Source organism: Limulus polyphemus, unplaced genomic scaffold (genome assembly GCF_000517525.1).
Source record: "Limulus polyphemus unplaced genomic scaffold, Limulus_polyphemus-2.1.2 Scaffold142, whole genome shotgun sequence".
NCBI lineage: Eukaryota > Metazoa > Arthropoda > Merostomata > Xiphosura > Limulidae > Limulus > Limulus polyphemus.
This window is the reverse complement of record NW_013665752.1, coordinates 541,609-563,088: the sequence shown is the minus strand read 5'-3', so window position 1 is coordinate 563,088 and position 21,480 is coordinate 541,609. Positions and strand designations below refer to the sequence as shown.

General features: G+C 33.0%; 1 protein-coding gene across 5 annotated transcripts in view; it reads right to left on the bottom strand.

Moving 5' to 3' along the window:
* The window catches only part of LOC111083490 (NADPH oxidase 5-like), a 37,392-nt gene that overhangs the window by 9,647 nt on the left and 6,265 nt on the right, over positions 1-21,480 (bottom strand). The window contains exon 4 of one of the 5 annotated variants that reach the window (XM_022380049.1): positions 15,433-15,631. The exons of the other annotated variants lie outside the window; for them this stretch is intronic. Within the exon in view, the coding sequence (XP_022235757.1) occupies positions 15,500-15,631 (132 nt within the window). The 3' untranslated portion in view covers positions 15,433-15,499. Of the gene's footprint in view, positions 1-15,432; positions 15,632-21,480 lie in introns of those variants that run through there. 5 annotated transcript variants of the gene reach the window in all.

Genomic DNA, 21,480 nt, shown 5'->3' with positions numbered 1-21,480 from the left:
ACAGTTATAGGTAGATAATAGCCTTCATGCTAAATTCATATCAAATGAAAAGACGTTTTCGTATTTAATTATAATCTAACTGTCTTATAATGTTTAAATCTCCTATAGGATTAAATCTAAAGCTCAAAAATATTTCTCATCAATAGTAAAATTTCATATTACACATCGTTAATTATGTAGAATTTAATCTTAATATTTTCACTGACATCTTGCTGCCTGTTTTCACTTTATATATTTGTGCCACTAGAACTGAAAATAAATCATGAACTTAGATGTCAAAGTTAAACACACATAGCAACGAGACTGGGATGGTTTTTTGTACCATTTCCTACTTCAAGTGTGTTTTCTGGGATTTTATTAATCAGTTGTAATGTTTATATGTAGTGATTTCGGTGTTCCGAAATGGGTGCTTATTACGTTTTAAATAATGACATTATTAAGTAACTCTGTAAAGTTAGTTATATCATAATGTCTGATAAGTGTACGATAGGCATTTTTAAGCAAATATAGGCTACATAATCATAAACTTTTAGTTATGATAGCAAAACAGTATGAGTCCTGGAGATATAATATTTGTGACATGTGTAATACGTTGGCATTAAAACTTTCTAGGTCTCTTAAAAAGTAACTTATTTTTACAATTTTACGATTACGTCAAAATAAATGTTTGACTGAATTCATATGCTTAATTTACAACAAGTGTTTCGCTAAATTGATACAATATTGTTAAATTATTCTATGTTTCTTTAGATCATGATAAAGAAGAGAAATTTAATGTAAATTTTTCATGTTGTAGGACTGGAACTGGTTTCCCCATGCACTAATCCAGCATAAATAGCAAATTACTGCCTCTGGATTTAACTGTTCATGTAACTTTTTTGTAACGAAACAAAACAATGTATAAACAGATTTTGATTGTAATTTAATTATTAGATTTATTCATCTGGTTTAATTAAATTATTTATAATATCTATATGTCAAAGTAGAAGAAAACTTGTTATCTTTAGAGCACAACAGCATTGTCGAATTTATGTTCTTTATGTTCAGAAAAAAAGGAACTTATAGTATTATATGTAAATCATAACAATGGTTTAGCATCTTTTCGGCTAGGATTATTATATGCTTATCTATATTCAATATTACTTATTTAGAAGAGCAACTCTGTAATGAGTAAGAATAATTAAATATATATATTTCTTACATTCTTTATTATAGAGATTAAAATAGATGGTTTCATCAGTTGGATACTGTCGTTGTTAACAGTATTTTTAGTCATAAACCCAATAATGTCTCACGATGTCCAGCTACTTAAGAGACTTAGGTTACTGTTAAAGACATATATTAGCAAACAATACAATGTTGGCTCCACCCGGTAATGGGTTAAATCAACTAGATAATTTGTTGTATTATCCACTCGTCCCTATAAGGGATTAAATCAACTAGATAATTTGTTGTATTATCCACTCTTCCCTATAAGGGATTCAATCAAATAATATTTTGTCCAGGTTCTATCCTATAAGGAATTAAATCAACTAACTATTTTGTTAGAAAGTCTGCTGTAGTATCTACTCGTCCCTGTGAGATTTTTAATCAACTAAACGATAAGTTAGAAAGTCGTCCAGGCTCTTCTTTAGTACTGTATAACACATCTAACAGTTTGAATGATATCAAGAGATTTGCCGTCTTTTTGCTGACTTCTCTGATAGGTTTACTGAATGTGTTATCTGTTAGAAGTTTTTTCACATTTCTTTTTGTAGTAGGGTGTGGTTTATATCCCATTACTTTAGTGTTATTGTAATTTATTGGAAATTCTTCTTGTCTGACATTATGGGCAATTGCAGAATGATCGGAACCCTAGAGGTCTATAGAAGAAACCTGCATGAGTGGATAGCAATAACCCTTTCTAACAAGAAGTCCCAGGATCGAATTCTGGATCCTACCATCAGACCGTCTCAAAATTTCCTTATAGAGGGCAGAGCAGATCAGCAGTAGAAATTTAGGATATAAATTAATTTGTATCTAGCAATAATAATAAAATGTTAGTTACCAATTCACAATGAAACATATGTGATCCTATGAACTTCTAACAATGATAATTACAAAATCTGAGCTTGGACATCATGATTTTGCTCATTATAGTATCGAGGTAGAGATTTATCAGGGCTATCAATTAAAATATGACGGAGATGCCCACGGAAACATTCCGTCATCTTGCAACCATTTTCCCTTCTTAAATATTATTTTCTCATTAAATAATGTTCTCGTAAAGTTGCGGAAAGGATCATGTACAATCTTGGTCAAAATGTTTGCATATTTTGTAACAAATAAAATCATTATTTTTAAGATGGAATACAAATACACTTAGCGCTGTCAAACTGAGAAATGCGTGTTATATTAGACATCTACATAATCAATTTGGATAATGAATTAGGTTACATGGACATAATGAACAATTTATTACAACAGCAAACAATTTTATCAGACACCTGTAAAAAGATGTATAATTCAGCATTTCATCTGTCACAACAAAACCTTACCAAAACATATATAATGACAAAATATAACATCAAAATATTATAAATAGCGTCTGGAACCTTATATTAATTCATATTAAACATTTAGTAGTTGGTTGGTGTTTCTCTTATTCTAATAACCTTCGTAAGGTGATGTGGCATGATGTCGATGAAATTATTCATGTAATTCACCGTTATTTCATCCTAACCTGTTACTAGAAAACACTGCAACTCAGCTACAGTAGCTGGTTTAGAGTCGTGGTTGGCAATTTTTCCTTCTCAGTTCTGCCCAATAGTTCTTAATGGGATTACAATCTGGAGACTTTGCTGGCCGTGGCAATCTTGTAACGTCCTCCTCGTCGAGATAATTCTGTAAAATATGCATACTGTGGGCAGTGGCATTGTGATTGTCATCCTGAAAAACAAAATTGCTGCCAAACCTTTCCCTAGCATACGGAAGAAATATCGTCTCCAAATGATTCCTGTAGGAGGCGCCATTGACATTTCCCTGGAGGATATGAAGAGCAATTTTTCACCATGATGAATAACTATATAAATATGTACTGCACCGCCTCCTGTGTATTCTCTGTAGAAAATACAATCTTCCCTCATCTGTTCTCCAGGGAAACGATGAACACGAATCTTACCATCGGTTTTAACAAGCCGGAAACAGGACTCATCTATAAAGATGAGATGTCGCCAGTATCCTAACTGTAAGTTGACATGCTGTCTTGCCCAAGTAATATAGTGATGGTGGTGAATTCTGGTTAATATTGGTGTGCAGATAGCCATTCTTACCAAATAACCTTGTTTGGTCAATCTTCTATTTACTGTTCTTGTGGATAGCCTGGAATGAATGTGTTTGTGCCATTCTTGCAGTAAGGTGTTGCAAGACTTCTTCCGATCTTAATGCGCTAACCTGATCAAAACAGGCAGTAGTTTTTCAGTGTCGGTCAGTAGAATAATAAATAAACTTTGTATTTTAAAAATTGTTTAATTTCGAACTCTAGGTTAAATGGAGGACCAGTTCAATCTACAATTTGATCAACATGTGTTATTGGGCTACAATTTGATCAACATGTGTTTTGGGTTATACTAGTTTCGGAGAATTCCACTCCTTCTCATCAATAACTATTAATACAAGGTAACCAAAGAAAGATAAGCTGGACTTATATCATAGTAAAAAGTATCAAACATACTGTTCTCATAATGACTACACAGCATGTTCACACCAACAGTATGTCTACCAGTAGACTTTTCTGCAACAAATTTTCCCGTAGTATAGTGATGTTTCAGGATTCTGGATACAGCAAACTGGGGGTACCGTACTGTTCTAGCAATGTCTGATTGCTTCATACCATTTTTGGACAGTAGAACAATTTGACACACTAGAACTTCTGCCACGTGACGAGACATGACTCTACACTAAGTGTAGATAAATTGTCTGAACAAAGCGTTGATCCGTTTCGGAAAATATTAAATCCAATGTACACCTTTTTATACCAAAGAGCTGTGTATATGTGTTTTGAAGAAAAAATGCTCAAAACAGCTTACATGTTTGTCTGATCATACGCTACCTTCTGTGATACTACTCCGGTATTCACTCAATAACTACTACATGCATATAAACAATCACATCAGTTAGTTTTGGTTTGTTTTGAATTTCGCGCAAAGCTACACGAGGGCTATTTGCGCTAGCCGTCCCTAATTTAGCAATGAAAAACTAGAGTGAAGGCTGCGAGTCATCACCACCCACCACCAACTCTTGGACTATTCTTTTACAAACGAATAGTGGGATTGACCGTCATATTATAACGCTCCCACGGCTAAAAAGGTAGCATGGTTGGTGGGATGGGGATTCGAACCCGCGACCCTTAGATTGCGAGTCAAGCTCTCTAACCACGTGGCCATGCTGGGTCCGATATAGAACACTATGCAAACATTTGTGTTAAAACTATACATAAAGCTAATCATAATTTTGAACTGATAGACAGCAGCTAGTCAACAGAACTCAATACCAACTGTTGTTTAACAAAATAGTGGGATTTGAACGTCATTTTTGTAGCACACTCATGGCCCCAAAGTAAGAAATGTATTTTTGTGGCAACGGGTTGTGAAACGTAAGCTCCCTGATTCACAGTATGAGCATACTAACTAATAGCCTACATTCCGACTGCCTACTTAAAGCGTATTACCAGAGCTCCATCCTTTATTTTATCTATTTTGATAAAAAAATATACAGTATTTGAAATAATTATGAAAACGGTGACAAAAAGAGTAAAAAAAGCAAATACGACAAGGATGTGCTCCTTTATCGTGTGAAAATGAATTGCACTAGAGCACATTTATCTTGATACTTTAGACTGTAAGTGGTCGTTATCCAAGCAATCGGAAAGTTTCACACCTGTATGAAGCCTATAAGATTTCAAGCAGACATGCTAAACCCGGTAACAGTAGTGTGTATTTGGTCAAAGAACCTAGGATTGAAATACACACTAGTAAATGCTTAAAAATCAAAGTTTTTGCTGGTGATGGATACTCCACCCCAAAAGAATTTCAAAATGACTCCTTGTTTCAGTAGGAGGTGTATGCAAGACTCTGAACAGAATACGTGAAACGAGTAATAGAAATAAATGTTCAAGGGGGAAAACTGAAACTCATAAAAAATTAAGTTAAGTATCACAGTCAAATACAAATCTTGTCAACTACCTTGGTTAAAATACAGGCGTGAATATTATCTCGAAAAGAATAACATACATACTACCAAGTTCACGTCTCAGTGAACGTGAAATTGCTCTAAAATTACTGAAAAAACAACAAAACCACGAGGGAGAAGTGGACATTGAATTGTAAACAGCGCAATAAGCAAAGCTGAATACTTGTGCTCTTTACAAATGAGTCTAAGTTCTAACTGTTTGGTAAGAATCAACGACAGATTGTTTGACGGACAGAGAGGAGAACGATATTACAGACAAAGTACAAAATCTACAGTGAAGCCTGACGATGGATCAGTGCAAAATTGAGACTCCATCTCTGCCAACAGTGTGAGAGATCAACACAAAATTGACGACATCTTATTGACGACAAGTACATACAGATTTTTATTAACTATGCCATTCCCCCAGGAGCACGACTTATCTGATGGGAATCATTTTCCAACAAAAGAAATATCCAAAGCATATAACAAATGTGGTGAAATGATATATTTATTGTAAAAAGGCAGATGGAACACTTAAAGCCATGCCTTGCCTTGTACTAAGTCCCCGTCTGAATATTTTTGAGGACAATTCAACTTAAAATAATAAATAAACAATGCACAACGTTAAAATCGATGTGGATTCTACATGTCTCGATGTTTACCACGTCATTTTCAAGAGTGAACTTGCAAGACATAATTGTCATATTTATTTTTTCTTGGCTGCCTTATGGGTGGTAATGTAAAAAAAATCTTATACAATCCTACATTGATAAACTGTATGTCAGCAGTAAAACTAACCACAATGTTTTGTAAAAGACAAATGGTTCATATACAAGATACTAGTGCATTGTACAATATATATGTATATTATTATTATTTGTGATACTATATTCTACAATTAATAAATTAAATAACTAGTTGTTCGTGGCCCTGTATATTTATCTCTTCTGTGTTTTCATAATTATTTCCATTATTATATATACAGTATAAAGACTGAATTAATTAGAAATCGATAACAGTATAAATATATACTGTGTTGTTGTTGGGCTTAGCACTCTTCTACAGTAGATGTCTGTGACTTGTTGACGATAAATTCAACGATAATTGAACAGCATGCACTTCATTTGTTTTCAAAATAATATATATATAATCGGAACAAGTTAAACGTATGTACAATAAATTATTTACATTATAGAGATTATAGGCATATCATAACTACTCTCTCTCTCTATATATATATATATATATATAGTTCTCCTCTTCTTGTCAAAAGTCCACTTTTTGTTTTATTCCTGTAAAACTTCCAGTGGAGCATAGGGCCGCAACAACACCTCGCCAACGGAAGGTGTTGTTGCAGTTATTTGTAGCAGGTTGGTTTTTACGGGGTGGAGTTGCTAACCCCACACCCAATCCTCCTCCTTTCTTATTCTGGATTTGGGACCAGGCAAAGGCAGAGGTTGGTATGTTTGGTGTGACGGGGATTCGAACCCGCGACCCTCAGATTACGAGTCAAGCGCCCTAACCACCTGGCCATGTCGGGCCTCAAAAGTCCACTTAGGCCTATTCAATTGCTTTAGAATTTCAGTTAACAAGCCGAGCTATCTTCTCTATTACTATTGCATTTGTCTGTTAAACACACATACACACCTCTTTGGTATAAAAGGGTGCACTTTTGGTATAATATTTATTGAAACTGACAAACTCTTTGTTTGGACAATTTCTCTGTAATTGGTGCAGAGTACTGTCTCGTCACGTGTCAAAAGTTATAGGGCGTCAAATTGTTCGACTGTCCGGAAATGGTATGTAGCAAACAAACATTGCCAGAACCGTAGGGTACCTCCAGTACACTGTGTCTAGAATGAAACGTCACAAGACGACAGGAAACATTGTTCCAAAAAAGACTATTTATAGCTGCTGAAAAACTACTATCTGCGATGACCATGTTTTGATCAGGTAAACACATCAAGGTTGGGAGAAGTCTTGCACACCTCATGACAGGAATGGTATGAAGACATTCATTCCAAGATATCCAAAAGAACAATGAACAGTGGGCAAGAAGGCCATCTGCAAACCAATATTATCTTGAATTCACCATCATCATCATGTTACTTGGGCAAGGCAGTCAACATGCCAACTTACAGTCAGGACACTAGCGACATCTAATCTTTTTTAGAAGAGACATGATTTTGGCTTGTTAAAACTGATGGTAGGATTCGTGTTCATCGTTTTCCTGTAGAACAGATGAGGGAGGATTGTATTTCCTACTGAGAACACACAAGAGGTGGTTCAGTACATGTTTGTAAGGTTTACGTATTGTAAAGGATTATCTCGACCATGAGGATTTTACAAGATTGCAAGATTGTCATTGCCAACAAAATCTTGAGATTGTAATCCCGTTGAGAACTGTTGAGCAGAACTGAACCAGATAATTGCTAACCACGGCAATAAACCAGCTACTTCAGCTGAGTTGCAGCGTCTTCTAGTGACAATTTTGGATGAAATCACGGTACATTACATCAATATCCTTATTAACAGTATGTCATGTCACCTTGCAGAGGCTATTAGAGTATGAGGAGGACCAACCAAGTACTCATTGTTTAATATGAACTGATATAAGGTTACAGATGCTATTAATAATAATTTCCTGTTATATTTTGTCATTATATATGCTTTAATAAGGTTTTATTGGATAGATGAAATGTTGAATTGTACATCTTTCTACAGGTGTCTGATAAAATTGTTTGCTGTTCCAATAAATCGTTCATTATGTATCATTATACAAATTACGTATGTAAATGTTTAATATAACATGCATTTCTCACTTTGACAGCACTAAGTGTATTTGCATTCCATCTTAATAACAATAATCTTATTTGTTACAAAATATGCAACCATTTTGGCCAAGACTGTATTTTATAAATAAATTTTAATAATAATGCAAATAAATTACCATATCAATTATATCTACAGAACAAATCGTCTAACAAAACATATTTTTATGGTATAATGAGGGTCCAAATAGTCAAGTACACACATACTTCTTGTTGCATATTGTATTTGCAATCAATATATTTAAGTTATTGAAGACATAGATACTATAATATTCATAGCCAATTCATTTAAAACACTTATAATGAACTTAAAAATTAGAGATAATTTATTTTTTTACATTTTTTGTTCTGTTATGAAACAACATAATCATTGTTTGTTTTTGTTTGTTTGTAATTAAGCACAAAGCTACACAATGGGCTATCTGGGCTCTGCCCACCACGGCTATCGAAACCCGGATTCTAGGGTTGTAAGTCCGCAGACATACTGCTATGCCACTGGCGGGCCAACATAATCATAAAAATATATTTTCAACAGCCAGGATTCAATCTAAGAATATTATGTCAGCTATTTATTGGCCAAGTCATTTTACGTAGAATATAATAAATGACAAAAGAAAAATCTAGAACAGTTACTTTAGTAATTAGATATTTTTAAGTAATGGTTTTAAAACTGAAAAGCAATTATGACTCAGCTGTAAAAACAGCACTAAAGCTGAATTAGTTACTAATTTAACCCTTCCTTAATTAATATGGAATATGTGTTCATTAAGAATATTTAGATAATTGTGCTAAATTTTCATGCAGTTCTTTTGTTTGTTTGTTTTTGTCTATTATTAAGCACAAAGCTACATAAATGATTATCTGTGATCTGTCCACACGGGTAGCGAAACCCGGTTTCTAGCAGTAATGGTCCATAAACATACCCCTGTGTTACTGGGGGAGGAGGGGGGTTCATGCAGTTATTACATGATGACTGGATTTTGCAAGATCTTAAAAATATACTAATTCTTTCATACAGGTAACAATTACATGTTACAACTTAAATCTCAAGCTAGAATGTACGCGTTTCTGTATAGACCTTGTTTTAAGGCAGTCTATTGACGCAGGTGATACAAACACTTGTACAAACTGACTTAAAATGATTTGGAATTGTATGCAGACTATTAGATGGATTATACGAAACTACAATAAGGCTTCGACCTGATTACAAAAGTGGGATATTCAATTATTCAATTTCTTATTCTTCTGCTTTCTTGGGGTTGTGGATTTATGTACAACTATTAAGAATCAGATGTACGAGAATTGCAATATATACGAGACAATTAGCATTATTTGTAAAGTTAGGCATATATTTTGTTTGTGAAACTGTGTAAATGTACAAGTTAATACTTTCATTATCACTAAGTGTACTTGACTTGCCCAACAGTAGAAAGCGTTAATTACAACACTAGTTTCTGAATTGTGGTGATATTGGAACAAAAATACTATAGAATCCAGACTGAACTTCAAGATGATGACATTGTCTGAAAGCGAAGTCCAAAATTTGCTAGAAATAGTGACACAGTGAAACGAGATTAAGATGAAAAAAAAACATTAAAAAGATCAAGAAAAAAAGAGACAACAAGTTAAGAGAGAAATTATACAAGAACGAGACAAAAGGACGACATAAGAATTGTCAGCAAAACTCAGTTTTATTGAGGACAAAATTGAGAAAACTATAGAATACATACAAAAGAGTTATAAAATCAAAAGTGAAGAAGTACGAAATGACATCAAAGAAGCAAAATAAAGTAGAAAAGAACATTAGTGATGCACAGAAATAAAATAATAACAAGATCGAAGAAGCCCAATGAAATGTATGAAATGACATCAATGCAATAGTTGTATAAAACAAGTAAAAAATAAACTGGGAACTATAAGGGTGAAACGAGCTACACCTCTCTTTGTATTTGCTCAATAATTCCAACCTCAAACTATGCTATGTGGAATAGCAGAAGTCATCTGGTCTGCATATGTTACTATTACTGTTAACTCCACTGTAGCTACAAGACCGTTTTGGACGACCCCAACTACAGCAGAATCCAACATACCAGGATGAAAAAGTACCATGAAAGGCATATCAGCTGCCAGTTAAAATAATTTACGAAGAAAATGGAAGATAAAATTGAACAGTTACCTCTTTATCTTACTGGCAACATAGAGATATTAGCCTTAACAACATTAAATACTCTCCAACAGAGAGTTGCAAGAACTATCAGGCATTGGTGACCATCTTATCAAACATATTTGGAGTAGAAAAAAATGCAAATTAGGTTGAAATAAAGGAAGCTTTTCAGTTGGTTATTGAACTTGAATTAAGTAATGTAGCAGATAAAGAACTATATTCACCATTCAGGAATTATAGGATTCTCAAAACAAATAGCGAGGAAATATCAACTTTATGCTGATGTAGGTCTAGAAGAGTTCAAGTGATTAATTATACAACATTTAATTCAGAATGGAAGAATTAAACCACAGAAAAGTTGTGTTTCAACTGCAGCCTTAAAAGGACATATTCCCAAGCTTTTAACTAAATAACTGTTTGTTCTAGATTAATTGATTAAACCCAAAAATAAAATGTTTCTCAATTTGAACTTAAGATACCAAGATACCAGAAAATGCAGATAAATACCTTTAGAAAACATGAATTGCTCCTATATGATGTCAGGAGAAGGGAATTATTTTAAACGTGGAAAACATGGACATAATATCTGAGACTTTGATGAATCAGACGCTGATAATAACACAATGAAACTATATCCTGAGGATGAGAATTATCCATCTTTTCCTCAATAGAAATAAAGAATGCATTATTTATATAAAATAGACAACGAGTGAATTTATACATTGATGAGATGCCTAGTAACATGTTTATTAGCATTTATTCTGTAGTTATATTGTTCTGGTAGGTAAGGTGAGAATATGCTTATAGAAAGGAAACAAGGAAATAGATTGATGAAAACAGCTAATGGTCATAAAGTTTCAGCAAGAGAACTGCTAGAAGTCACCCTCATTAGTGAAAGGCTTCTCCGTATTACATTATTTATGAGTAATTGACGTTAAAGAAGCGTACATATTGAGAATAAACTTCGCACAGAACCATTGACATGAGGCTAGACATGCTTCATAGTCTATGACCAAGAAATGTCTACAGTAAACGAAAACTACACAATCATAGTTTAAAATTCCATTGGCAGAAAGGATGAAAGTAGAAGATAATGAAGGTATTTGATCTGAAGTGTCCAACACAGAACCCACGAGTCAGGTGTATAGAACTGAAAACTTCGCCTTTAAAGTTTAGATCATAGTTAGAACCTAGATGTAGAGAATCTCCATACTCCACGTTTTCTTATCTGCAGGCTGATCATGTAACATTTTTAGAACCTATATGTAGAGAATATACGTAGTTCACGTTTTTTTATCTAGCTGATACAACTGCAGATTAAACACGTAGCGCGTGCGCGTAAACAATCGTGCACCTGCACGTGATATGAAGGCAGGTTGCTACTCGACAACTCACAGAGCGTGCTCATAATCATAGAATATGGCAATCATTAGTGTTGCAAAATGGTTCTTGTTATTAACAAGGTTATAAGTAAAACTAATAAAAACGCTTTTATCCAAGGTAGCGTAATTTAGATTTGCATAAGGTGAAGAGAGAGCTATGCCTTTCCAGCAATGTTAGTCAGTCAGTCAGATAGCCAGACTGACAAATTTGTGATTTTGTGAAATTTTCGTTTTTACTCTACCGACTCTGAAGTTGGCTTGTTTACTACTCAACAGTGTGTGTAAAGTGCATATAAAGTTTTGTTTACATGCTGTTTGTAGTGTGTTTGAGATTTTAATTTGTATTACACATATTCCACATCTGACCCATTCCTACTGCAAGTACTACCATGCTTTGGATCTTGTTTCTTTGTACTTAAGCACAAAGCTACACAATAGGATACTTGTGCTCTGCCCACCACAGGTATCAAAACCTGTTTTCTAGCGTTGTAAGTCCGCAGACATACCACTGTGCCACTGTGAGGGAGGGCTAGTTTAAGGAAAAGAGAACAAAATTTCAATATATTTTATAAGGATCCAGAATTATTTGATATAGAAATGACTTTGTGTAATAGGATATTTTGGAGGAATTAAAGTCCAGGGAGGGGACAGTGCTGTAACTATTTGTTTTTAAATGTAGACGATGTTACGTTATGAGCATATGATGTAAGTCTGTAAATGCTTTAAGCAGTATAACACGAGTGTTATAATATATAATTATTGACTGATTCGTGAGTCTGATACATTAATGATTGATTGTTTATTTGGGGCATTTGGTTGGTTTGTCTGTTAGTGTCAACCACTTAGTTGATTATTACAATTTTATAAATTTTGAGTTTGTTTTTGCGACGTAGAGATATGAGTTAATGCCGTGCGTACATAAGAAGTTATCAAGTAAGTGAAATTGTTATATTAGCACCTAATATTAACAGTGTACATTAGTTAAGCTAACCTGTAGAAGTGGTAGTCGAAGAAATAAAATTATTTCATTATCATTAAGTGAACTGATCTTTGTCATAGGTTATAGCTTGAAATACAAGTTTGACCTCGGAAGAATATTGGCTTTGATTACGGTGCTGATCCTAATATATTTTTGTTTCCTGTAAAATTCAGAACAACCCACCGAACAATAAAACTGTTACAACATTACCTATAAATCTATGTAAGTTTATGCAACTATTCTGAAGCAATGTAGCATTAAACAAAAACTGGAGCATACATTTATAAAAATACTTAGAACAGATAATTATAATATAAAATCTGAAAAAGAAAGTAACGATACAAAGAAAATGCTCTAAGTAATAACGAAGTATTAAAAAATCGACCTCAGAATATAACATTATCTAAAATTTTAGATTGTGAAAGGAGCTTAAACAATTTGTCGTAGCTGAAACTTGGAATATCGTTAATATTCTTAATGAATATATCGTAAATTATGGAAAGACACTAACTAAAACTATTCTGGGGATAAAAGAGAATCAATATCTACCAAGTGACTATAGGGGAAATCATGTTCTGAATTCAAGTATCTTTATTTAGTAACAGGACCAGAATTATATCAAGAATTATAGACTGTTAAAGCTATATGCACACATGATATTCATTCACAGTTAAGTTATAACGCTGCATACACTGTTTCATATTCATTTAGTCATCTTTAAGTTAATGCTTCATGCAAGATCTTCGAAATTATTTAAATTTCAATTTTTTTTTCCATATTTATAAATATAATTCTCCATATTTATATCAACCTATTTCAGGATATGTATGTCAAATATTAAATCAAACTAAGAATTCCTTAAATGAGTTATTTCGCAATGAGTAATTTTGGGCCCCATATGTTCATTATTTTTATTCATGATTTTCCGAATGTTAAATTTTCAGATGTATCTAATTATACATATAATACGACAAACTACAAGTTATTCTAGGAACACTGAGGATATAGAAAGTAAACTAAATTGTGGTTTAAATTATAATTCTGAAATGATTTTTTTAAATGTTAAAAAAGACACACTTTTCCCTTTGACATCCAGACAAAATAAACTATATTTAGAATTCCTAAAATTAAAATAAATGAATCTTTATTTGATAAAGTAAATATTTAGGAGCTGTTATCCATCAATATTTTCCCCAGTGGCACAGTGGTATGTCTGCGGACTTATACTACTAAAACCCAGGTTTTGATACACGTGGTTGGCAAAGCACAGATAGCCCATTATGTAGCTTTGTCTTTAACTACAAACAAACAAATATGTAAGGAGTAGATATTATACTCTTTGTATAATTTACGGATTTTTTTATACCATTAAGAATCTTCATAAATTTGCATTATAATTTTATATTTCAAAATTGGTTGTTGGGATTATTTCTTTTGCAAACTAGAATGAACATTCACAATGATTATTGGAATTTCTAAACACTAATTGAAAAGCAATTCATTCTGTTCTTTTAGTTTGTTATGGTATTCTGAAAAAAAAGTCCTAATTTTTATATTAAACAATATTAAAAAAATGAAACTTGTAGCTTGTAATAAATGAGATAGTGAAACAAAAATACAAATGTCACAGGAAAATATTTAAAAAGAGTAATAGAATAACTGTTAAGTAAACATTAACATAAACCTAAAACGAAGATATACTGATTGGGTTTCAAAACAAAATTTATATAGCCATGTTACTCTTATTTAGTTTGCTATAGTTTCATGGGTTATAAAAAGCCTAGTTTAGACTAAGTTTTTATATTATTAGATCCTCTTCCTTACAATGTGTGCTCCCCAGTGGCTCAGAGGCAGCTCTTACTAGTTACAGTGATGAAAACCAAGTTTCAATACTCATTTGTTTTGTTTGTTTGTTTGAATTTATGCACAAAGTTATTCATTGGGCTATCTGTGCTCTGCCCGCTACGGGTATAGAAACCCGGTTTCTAGTGTTGTAACTTCGCAGACATACCGCTGTGCCACTGGGGGGCTTCAATACTCATTGTTGACACAGCACAGATAGTCAATTGTGTAACTTTACGCTTAAAAATAAGCAAACAAACCTTACAATGTGTAAAAGTTGTTTCAATGCTATTTTTATCGTTGCTATTTAAATTAAATGTTTTGAAGATGATCTTTGTCTGTATAATTTTATTTTCTAATAGAATAATGCATTACTATTATTATTTCGTTGGATTATGGGTATAGGTAAAATATTATATTGATTTTGTAAAAATAAAACAAAATATGTAACATGTTTTACGTTTATATATTTTTGTGGAGTGCAAAAAAATAAATCAGATGCTCATGTTCATTTCTCAATCAGCGATATTACTATAAGATTGGAAAAATTATGAGATTGAACTCCTTTAATCAGTCGTTCAACACCTTGGAAAGCATACTTATCTGTTTTTATCATTAATTAAGTAACATACATTGTGATAGATAGGTTATACATGACTAAAACACTTACACAGTAAGCAAACATTTATATAAATTTGAGAATATTTTATGCGATCAAAGTTTTCACTAGTAAGTAAATAATATTAAGTTAATTACATAGAGACACATAACTGTTATCTTTCTTTATCCATTATAATATACCAAAACAACTCAAATTGTTTATGTCAGTTAATTTATTGAAACCTTTGAGTAAATTTTAACAGGAAACAGCAAGTAACAGAGCATGCTATATGTAATGGTATAAAGCTGCTATACGAAAATATTGTTTAGAACTATTTAAGGTGAAAATTTTATGAATAAAAACATTTTCCAAAGTTTCATACTCCCAAACTTTAAACAGAAGAAACACATGAAAAAAAAAACATTGCATACAAAATAACTTCTTTATATTTATCAATAAGATGTTTTGTATTGTTGTATTGAAATTTATTTAAAACGTTTCTTTCTTGAAACAAAAACCATATTCATTACATTTTGCATGTAATATCTTGCCCAAGTAAGGTGGTCCACAGTAAAACACGGAAACTTTGCCTTTCCTTTGATCAGCTAACTCTTGAAACACCTGTGTGTAGAACATTGACGTTAGCTTTCATTACTGATTGTTTAATACCGATGTAATTATTATTAATAAAAGAATTATTCGAAAAATTACAAACAATAATGTTTTGTAAAACTATTCAATTTGATTAATTGGTATTGATCCAGCATATGTTTCTCTGATGTAGACATTGTCAAGATGTGTAACATGCAATACCAAGAGATTTATCACAGGATCTAAGCGGGAACATATTTCTAATTTCTTCCAAACCAGCGATGATACAAGTTATTGTTTCTACAATTTACGTTATCGTCATATATTTTTTTAAAAGTACCTGTTGCACTGAACCTTGAGAATATACTTGTACATCTATCAATGATACTTATTAGATGTATCCTTATCAGTGACACTTGTTATGAATAAATCTGCAAGTGACGCTTGTTGTCACTAGCTTTGTCAATAACATTTAGGAGTAGTACTTGTATCAATTACACTTGTAATTAGTACTCTTGTCAATGAAACTTGCTATTAGTAAGATCGTCAGTGACACTTGTTACGAATATCTTTATCAGTGAGACTAGGGGGTCAAAAGCTTTTCTACACTTGATGTCCTGCCCTTTATGTTTTCTAAAACCAAGGCTTATTGAGTTGGTAAGTGGTCTTGAATATCAAACACGTTACTCATGTCAGGAATAGGCTGAAAGAAGCAAGGTAAATCTATAGATTATAGGCAGTTAGTAAGAAACAAGCTCGGCTAAACAAAGAGGTAACAACAGCAATTGTTATTTACATAGAACCTTTAAACTCCACTGACTTATAAAGCTAAACATGAAAATAAGCATCCTTATCAGGACAAATTGTCTGATATATAACAACACTGATTTCAGTTGCTACCGTAATATCGTATCTTATCCATTAATTATATTTTCTGAGTCTATGGAAATTATAGCATGAGATGATTAACTGAACTTTTGACTGATTGCTTATTATCATTTATAAACTATGTAAAATCTTACGTACTAAGTTGGAATGAGCATAATTTGTATGAAAGCTAATCCAATAAAATTATAAGCTATGATGCATTTATTACTTGAAGTTTTGTTTAGTATGTAATGTAACTATGACGTCATCATCCGTCATAGTCACCTTTCATGGCGGCCTAGCAATGCGCCCTCTGGTGTCGTTATATCACACAATAATTTTTATAACACTCAGATGTATAATAAGTAACAGTTATGTAAACCTAGGCACAACACAATGGTTATGCAATAGTCAGGTGTATATTATGTAATAGTTATGTAATACTCAGGCACATAATACACAATGGTTATGTAATTGTCAGTTGCATATTATGTGACAGTTATCTAATAGTCAGGTTATATTACGTAGTATTTACGTAGCACTCAGTCGGCATCCTTTCAGTTCTTCTCACCTGGCATCCTCTCTCCCCCTTTGTGGCAGCATCCTTTGGGCGCCCAAGTAGAGCCCTTATTACTAACGTACTACAAGCTATACCTAACCAATACATTAAGGCCACATTTACCCTTACACAAATGGTTTATTTTAAAATAACAAGTAATAAAAAATTGGAAAAATTAGGACAATGTAGGGATGGCAATGCCAAAAAGTACAGAAAAAAAATGTAGGAATGAATACATACAAAAAACAATACAAAATCACTACATAGGTATTTATATCCTTCCAAGAATAATCCAACTAATTGTTGAATTCCTTTCATTTGCATGAATACAGGTTTAAATAACAGCATTTAAACCGAATAATTCTATAAAGTCTTACAATGACTATTCATCATAAGCTTATAACATTGATTCAACAGCTATTTATGTGGGGATTTTTCTATGGTTTTGTGTATTCATCCCTACCTTGTTTCTGTACTTTTTGGCATTGCCATCCTTACATAATCCTTTTTCTTAATTTTTGATTAGTTGTTCCCCTCTCTTTTCCAACAATCAATATTAATGAATGGTAGTCACTATGAAGGCAGCAGTTTTAGCCTGGCATGATGAGTAGTCTTGATGGACATCATGTTGAAGTTAGTGAAATGCAAAACTACTTCTGCACTCCCTAAGTTAAAATACAAAATTTTGATGTATAAGTCATCGCAACATCTTCAAGGATTGGTGAGCTAGTTCTTAGAATTAGAATAATTAGCGGAACATTTGGTTGTAACACTACTTGCTGGTCTCAGCTTTATTGATGTTTTTGGTGTGTTTTTTCTGGTGTGTGTGTGTGTGTGTGTAAATTGAAGATCTTAATAACTGTTAAGAACCTCAAAAACCCAAGTTAGGTGTTTCTAAAAGTTTCTTAAGTTGTTATAAGAGAGCTTTTAGACAATGATGAGCATTTTGTAATAGGCGGTGACCATTTTTTTCACGGCCCATCCCATGCTTAGTGATAACTAAACATAAAAACTTTAAGAAGAAGCTGAAATCTATAACATAAATGTTTGATGTCAGTGGCAGGATAAAAGCTATTCAGTTTGGCATGTTAATCTCCAGACCACGCTCGACTCATAACAAACAGAAAGTAATGTAGTTAAATTAATGATGCAATGCTATATTACATAAGGAACTGTTATGTAGCTTCCATAAACAGTAAGAGGTGAAACTAAAGGTAGTTGTTTTACTAAAACTGTTCATTATTTTCGTAAAAAATTGGTAAGAAATTAAAGTGTAGGTTTAATAGTATTGAAAAAAATTATGATGTTTTTTAAGAAAGATCGTGATATTTTTTGAGATTACTAATCGCATAAGTGTCAAAAGAACATCATTAAATTTACCGCAAAAGTAAATATATCTGGTATTTCAAATACGGTAGGAGAAACTTGATTGTGAAAAATGAATTTATGAATTCTGTTCATAAAATTTTCTGGCGTTGAACAAATTCTATTCCACCTGAAAAGATTTTAGTAGTAAAAATTGTAGCATATGTTTTTTGAATGCTTGTATTCGGAAATGAAAAATTCATAGTTTCAAAAATTAAGAAGATTCTGTTTCATTGTAAACTTTGAACTTGAACACTAACTTGAACCTGAAAGTTGCTTATTCTAAGTCCAAATAATGTGATTTGGGTTTAACGAAAGTGCTTTGTTCTAGAGTGAGAAAGAGCGGTAAAATAATATTGTCAATAGGTTGAAAATTATCATTAGTTATGATATTAAAATTACCGGTTAGTAGGTATTTGAAAGGAGAATAACTGTAAAGTAATGATTTACATACATATAATTAGAGAGTAAAATGCTATTGTCAATAGGAATTGTTCATAGTATACTCATCATTGACACTTTTATTAGTGCCTTTGTCAGTACACACTTTTCAACACATCTGTCATTTAGACTTGTTATTAATACCTTTGCCTTTGATATTTTTCAGAGAAAAATTGCTGTAGTTACAATTCTGATTTATATTTGTTATTCTTGCCTTTGTTAAAAAAACAACATGGAAGATATATTTTCGTGTGCCTTAAAGTTTTATTTTGTTACTGTTGACCAGAATATTTCATTCTTTTACATTTAGTCAGTTTGAACTTAATTAATGTTCATTAACGGATTTCATTTGAAACTTTATTTAACTGATTTCAATAGTCATGAATTCTGGCTATAAATTATGAAAATGACGGCGAAAACTAACAATAGTTTATTGGTGACCAATGAGCTGGTCTTTTACAGTGGTATCACTATTACCTTTGTCTGGCCAGATAACAGTATGTTTTCTTATAATATTACTTGTTGAAATCAGTTTATATATCTAGGAAATACAGAATCTCATTTCCATAGTTAATAGATTCTTTAATGTATGTGCAGCGTTTGAATATAATAAAACTAACTATAATATTCAATAAATAAGGATTTCAGTTTTCAGAATATTTTGCTGTCGCCTACAATACTCACTTAACCTAGGCCTGGCATGACCAGGTGGTTAGGGTCCTTGACTCGCAATCCCCGTCATACCAAACATGCTCGCCCTTTCAGCCGTGGGGGCGTTATAACGTGACGGTCAATCCCACTATTCGTTGGTAAAAGAGTAGCCCAGAAGTTGGTGGTGGGTGGTGATGACTAGCTGCCTTCCCTCTAGTCTTACACTGCTAAATTAGGAACGGCTAGCGCAGATAGCCCTCGTGTAGCTTTGCGCGAAATTCAAAACAAACAAACAATCCTTTCTGTCCAACAGCTAGATAAAAACAGGAGGATCATCGACAAGCAGTGGCTGTCACTACTCGAGGTAGTTTTAAATAGTAACCCGAGTTATTTTTTATTATAAAGGATAATTTTTCATCTTTCTAGCTGAAACGACTAAAAGAATGTTGAGTGAAGCAAAAGTGCTGAAGACATCTATGTAGCTTGTGTTATTTAAACTATATTATCTCCAAGAGCAAAGGTACGGTTGATATTAAGAGATGAGACTCCCACTGGATGATTAAAATTAATTTAGCAATCTGCATTACAGTGGAGGTTTTTTAAGCAATTAAAACTACAATGATTCAACCCATAAAAGCAGCGCATCTTTAAACAATATATAATTAACAACAATTGCAAATTCAAAGTGTATTAGTCATTCAATTAAAGCAGTTAGAATAGATGTATAATCAACAGCTTGCGCTGGTGTGAGAACAACTGCTGAAACAATTTGAAAAATTTAAATTTCCGACCTATTCAGAAGCGATGTAATAATTCGGCATTTGAATTGAACCTCAGGAGATATTTTATTATCATTGTTTATGACTACTATCATAAACTTTGTTTTGCACTCTTAACCTTGACTGAGACAAATCGATGTTAGGGCTGCTCAAGAGACAAATGCCTAGGCATTTCTTCAGAAATCTGAAGATTCCAAACGTTGGTGATATATTACAGATGGAACCACAGTCACATGGGAAGATCGAATGGGAACTAGTCAAGACATAGCATGATCTGAACAAAGCCACAGAAACAATCCGGAGAATGTTTACGGATCCAAGCTGTTCAAGTATCAACATAGCTGGGCAACAGATAATACCCCTAAAATATGGGCTGATGCGTTTATCTAATCCTTACCCAAACCCATAAACTATCATTGACTTACTTTAACGTTCAAATATTTGAGATTTTTTATATGAAGATAACCATCATGAGAAATATAAGTGTCGTACAACTTCAGAGAGTATTCAGATGAAAATACTTAGTTACCCTAGGCAACAGAATATTTCTCTTTTTTTTAAGGGGAGGGATATATGGTTCTTAAATATGAATATTCTTACACCTTCTGGACCTGGAGCTCCATTTGAAAAAATCTGAGACTTGGTGGGGAAGAGAAATGTCAAGAATGGTGATCATTGAAGCAGACAGATTGAGATACAATCTGAATGCCAGCTTCTGTGCTTCATGTTGCATATTCTGGTTGTTTATTCCTTGTGGAAAAAAAATATACCTTGTGATGGCAAATAGACTTTAAACAGGTTGTGCGATATTTGTTTTTCCTTCTTCATCCTCTGCTTAATCTCTACATTATCTGTCTAGGTTGTTCTTCACAGATCCTAGTGAAATTAGATACTTATTCCGTATGAGAAAAATCTGAGATCTGGTTGTGACAAATGACCTCAGTAGTGACTGAATAGTTCTTGTACACTCGTGACTGTCTCCCGAGAAACCATTTCCTTGCTTGGCTAGTGTCTTTAGGCTCACTATATACCTAGAATGTCACAATTGAAAAGAGTAGTTGCTCGATAATTGAATGCATGGTCTTTACACTGCACGTCCCTTATGAAGTATGCTTCATATAAGTGTTGTTGATGTTCTATGATGACACTGAAGCCTCTAAGATGTAATAGGGTTTTGATGGGGAGAGGCCTGAATATATCTCGTGACCGGTTTTCAA